General features: G+C 36.3%; 1 protein-coding gene across 1 annotated transcript; it reads right to left on the bottom strand.

Moving 5' to 3' along the window:
- Nucleotides 1-3,599: 3,599 nt before the first annotated feature.
- Nucleotides 3,600-4,628, bottom strand: LOC307157487 (trace amine-associated receptor 13c-like; the record flags this gene model as incomplete). The annotated part of the gene is made up of 1 exon (XM_079869404.1): nucleotides 3,600-4,628. Exon 1 carries the CDS (start codon nucleotides 4,587-4,589, stop codon nucleotides 3,600-3,602), a length of 990 nt encoding a protein of 329 aa, XP_079725530.1. The 5' UTR covers nucleotides 4,590-4,628.
- Between the last annotated feature and the right edge of the window lie 456 nt (nucleotides 4,629-5,084).

Here is a 5,084-nt window from a genome sequence, read left to right as displayed (position 1 = left end):
TCAAATCCTCCTTTTATATCAAAGATCATGGAGAAAGTTGTATTGGCTCAATTACAATCTTTCATGTTAAATAGTTCTATCAATGAAGTTTTTCAATCAGGTTTTAAAGCATTACATAGCACTGAATCTGCTCTTTTAAGAGTCTTAAATGATATATATCTCACCACTGACTCAGGCAAACAAATGGCTTTGGTCCTGTTAGATCTAAGTGCTGCTTTTGATTTAGTCGACCACAACATCCTTCTGTCACGCTTGGAGTCTTGTGTAGGATTTCGTGGTTCTGTTTTACAATGGTTTCACTCTTACCTGTCAGATAGATGTTTTACTGTTCATTTGGGACAATACTCATCCACTAACAAACATCTTGGTTGTGGTGTTCCTCAGGGATCAATCCTTGGGCCTGTGTTGTTTTCTCTGTATCTGCTCCCCGTGGCCGCTATTTTAAAAAAACATGGTGTCTCTTTTTATCTATATGCCGACGATACACAGCTCTACCTGCCCTTGCAACGCAATAATAAATATACTCTTCAGCCACTGTTAGATTGTCTAAACGAACTTAAGTCATGGCTTTCAAGCAATTTTTTAAACTTAAATGAAAATAAATCTGAGTTTATTATTTTCGGCCCCAAGGAAAACTGTGTTTTTGATTTTGATCTGGGCTTTCTCTCCCCTTATAACACAAAGTGTGCCAGAAATTTGGGCTTCCTTTTTGACTCCAGTTTAAAGTTTGATAAACAGATTTCAGCTGTTGTCAAGTCATGCTTTTACCAACTTCGCCTTCTCAGTAAAGTAAAGCCGATTTTATCTAGGAGAAATTTGGAAACAGCTATTCATGCATTTGTTACATCTAGGCTTGATTACTGTAATTCTCTGTATTATGGTATTTCTCAGGCTTCCATCTCTCGTCTACAGTTGGTTCAAAATGCAGCCGCTAGACTACTTGAAGGGAAGTGAAAGTATGACCACATAACACCCATCTTATTGTCGTTGCACTGGCTTCCAGTAAAGTATAGGATTGAGTTTAAAATTGTATTATTTGTTTATAAAACTTTGAATAATTTGGCTCCTCAATATTTAACGGATCTTTTCACCCCATACACTCCATCCAGAAACCTGAGATCCTCTGACCTTGGCCATCTTACAGTCCCTAAAGTTAAACTTAAAAAACGTGGTGAGCGTGCTTTTGCCGCTGCTGGGCCGAAGCTCTGGAACAGCCTTCCTCCTTCTATTAGGCATGCTCCATCTATCTGTAGTTTTAAATCTCAGCTCAAGACTCATTTATTCACCTTGGCTTTTAACACTCTGTAGTTTGTCTTCCTGGATTTTTCTTTTATTCTATTGAGTGCCTTTTTGTCTTGTCTGGTATTTATGTATGTGGTTTTATTTTTGTGTCTCTTTTATTCCTTGTAAAGCACTTTGGTCAACTTCGGTTGTGTTTTAAATGTGCTCTATAAATAAATGATTGATTGATTGATTGATTTATTGATTGATTGATAGTACAACACATTTAAATAAAAGGCAAAAACTTAATAAGAAAAAAAAAATACTATAATTGGATGCTTCAGCTACTCCTGTATTAATACAGTTGCATGCATATGCATGACTATTCATATAACAACATTCATTATGAATATAGCCTACCACATTTCTGCCAAAATACCATAGTTGCAGTTTGTGTTACTACAGTAAATCAAGGTAATCCGTGTATTGGAAAACATAACAAACTTTCTTTTACTAATCGTGAACTAATCGTTTATTTGTTGCACAATGTTTCTCATGTTTTCCGCTTCAATGTTGTTTGGAATATCTGCACTTTTTCATCTTTCTTTCATCTCGGAGATTTCAGCGCACCGCTGGGCCGAGCTGATAAATGGTCCGTGCACTACGGTTCAAATGAGTAGAGCTCTATTGTTCCGCATTTAGTGACAATTGTAGTCGCACCTGTACGAAAAAAGTATGTTACCAGTCTGGAGCACTGCTTCAGCTTTGACTGACCATCACTTAAGTCCCTTTAGTACATTTGCTATAACAAATACCGTAAAACAGTCATAATGCTAGATAGTGATTTCAGATTAGGCCTAACGTTACTTAGTTTATTGTAGTAGGTAACTTACTGGTAGTACATCTCTAAACGGTTTCACTAGTATAATGTTTTAATTAATTACTTTATTACTGCTAGCGAGGATTAATAGCTAGGATTAAATTCCAATCGATCTCACTTCCCGGAGATCATTAAAACGGACTAAAGGGAACTTCGTTTTTAAAAAAAATATATTTTATAATTATATTCAACGTCTCAGTACACAATATTTAATGTTATATATACATAAAAACGATATGACTTACCTTTCATAATCAGGATGCAGCAGCAGCTTCTGTGTTGACTGTCTGTCACTGGACCGTTAAAATTTGAACGGTCGCTGCAGAAACCGTAGGCTATTTAACCCAACAGTCGGGTTATTTTTAGAAATTACCCAACAGTTTTATAAATGATCCAATATTTTTGGAAAATAACCCAACACATTGACCCAATATGTGCAACCTATCGGTTGGGTTAAACAAATAACCCAATGTTTTTTACTATACACACCCAGGAAAGAATGTAAGTGCATGCTGGGTGACATGAATGTGCATGGCCTGCCAGCCCATTCACCCCTTGTTCTTTTATTTCCAATGGGTAACTGGAAAAGAAAAAAGGGGGGTCGCAGGGAAGGGCAAGATTGTACAAACTATATCCCCTGAACCTAACCACCTCTAAACACAACCCTCACAGAAAACTTCATCCATTTTTACATTTTCAAAAAACATAATTTAGTATAATTTATAACATGTTTTCTTCATGGGGACCATAACAATATTTTTTCCACAAGGTCAGACATTTCTGATATTACTATCTTTGTGGGGATGTTTGGGTTTCCAGGACACACACACACACACACACACACACACACACACACACACGCCTTGGTGGAAGAGTGGGGTAACATCTCACAGTAAGAAAAGGCCAGTCTGCTGCAGTCCATGAGGATGATCTGTGGGACTTACAGCAGCTCCTGGCTACACCAGATATGACTGCTTATTTTCATATTGTTCAGGGACTCATTGTTCCATTTCTTTTCATCAAATGTCTGCGGAACTTGTTTAGTTTATGTTGTTAAATCTTTTTATGTTCATACCAATATTTATACATTAAGACATTTTCTGGGAAAAAAAGCAGTTGAAAGTTTGACCGAGTTTAGTTCTGTATGACTGTCCCTTTTTTTCATTATGTTTTTGATAACACAGATGCAACATGACTGATGAAAGTGATTAGGCATTTACCATTTATTACAGTACACTGAGGATTTATGCTGCTTGCTCAGTTTATTTAATGAGCTAATTTACGGTAATACAATTTATGAACATTGTGTCGATTTATATCAATGTGTGTGGAAAGAAGTTTAACTAATTTTTAAAATTGAACATCAAATGCAGAAAACATCCTCTCTGAAATAAGCTACATACTAAGATACATGTAGTGTAAATTACAAATATAAATCCTACAAAGATAATCATATCCTTTATGAGTGACAGCTTTACCAGTTTAATTACAATTGATGCTATGTAAAAATATCGACCAGAGAGGATGCTGGCTGAAATATTTTCAGAGTTAAGATGTGTTTAGCTGTCTTTTTAAACCAGGGATAAAATAAAGCATAGATCAGTGGATTCAGACCTGAGTTTGTGTACACAGCCCATTCTAAACTAACAGTTAAGATTGTGGGAGAGTTTACTGATATAGAACAGATATAGTATGGAACAAAGCAAAGCATATAAATTATCACAATGATTCCTAATGTCAGAGCAGCTTTACTCTCAGATTTCCTCCTCAATGAACCTTCCGTTACACATTTACCACCCATCAGAGAGTTTATAACTTTCACTTGCTGATGTACTACATAGAAAATCCTCAAATATAAAGATATGATAAGGGTACATGGAAAAATAAAAGACATGAACATATCAGTGACTATATAGGCAAATCCTACTGGAACAAAACACTCTCCATAACACATGTCTGTTCTGTATACATATCCATAATAAATTACAACTGTAACATTATAAGTTAAAAAACAAAGCCAGCTCAGACAGATGCCTATTAAAGTTTTAGTCGTGGTTATTTTCTGTGGGTACAGTAAAGGGTGACACACAGCCACATAACGATCAACAGCAATTAAAGCTAAATTAGTGAAAGATGCTGAGAAGAGCGATCCAAAGATTATCGAAAACAGTTCACAGAAAATGTATCCAAAGTACCAACACCTCTCAATCTGCCTAGAGCCCTCTACGGGTATCACAATAAGTCCAATAAGCATGTCGGCCACAGCCAGAGAGAGAATAATCAGGTTTGTTGGAGTGTGAAGCTTTTTGAAGTGAGAGATGGAGATGATCACCAGCAGGTTCAGAAACACAGTCCATACTGACAGCAATGATACAAACACATACATAATAATGTATTCATGTCTAGAGAATTCAAAGGTCTTGATACATGATGAGTTGACGGCAGGAAAGCAGTATTGAGTCTCATGATCCTCTGTCTCATAGGCCATGAGTGAGTCTCCTGCTGTTAGGAGTTTGTTCTGCTCTCTTTCTTGTCATATAATTTATACAGTGTCTGGATCAGACGGTCCACCCATCTACTGCCCACTGATGATGTAACATTCAGATGTTTTTTTTTTTTTTTACATTAGCTTTGAAATGCAATTAATTTCTTAAGTCCAGATTAGAATTCTCTTACACTGGTCAAAAGTTAATGCTTTTTTTTTTTTTTTTTTTTTGCATCATTTCTTCGCTGTCTTGGTATTGTTTAGTATTTCCACATGAAAGCAAAGCACAGGTGGAACTGAACTGAACACAGGTGTGGTGGATTTTGCTTTAACCCTCTGGGGTCTGGGGTGTTTTTGGGGTCCTTGAGATGTTCTGACATGCCCTGACATTTGTGCTTTTTTCAGTTGCTTATAAACATATTAATGGCAAAAAAAAATTACACACTATTTAGCACAAACAGGGCTACCATAATATGTGAGCAACAAGAATGTACATGT

This window comes from Squalius cephalus (genome assembly GCF_949319135.1).
Source record: "Squalius cephalus genome assembly, chromosome: 4".
In the NCBI taxonomy this organism is placed as follows: Eukaryota; Metazoa; Chordata; class Actinopteri; order Cypriniformes; family Leuciscidae; genus Squalius; species Squalius cephalus.
This window is presented reverse-complemented; position numbering and strand designations above follow the sequence as displayed.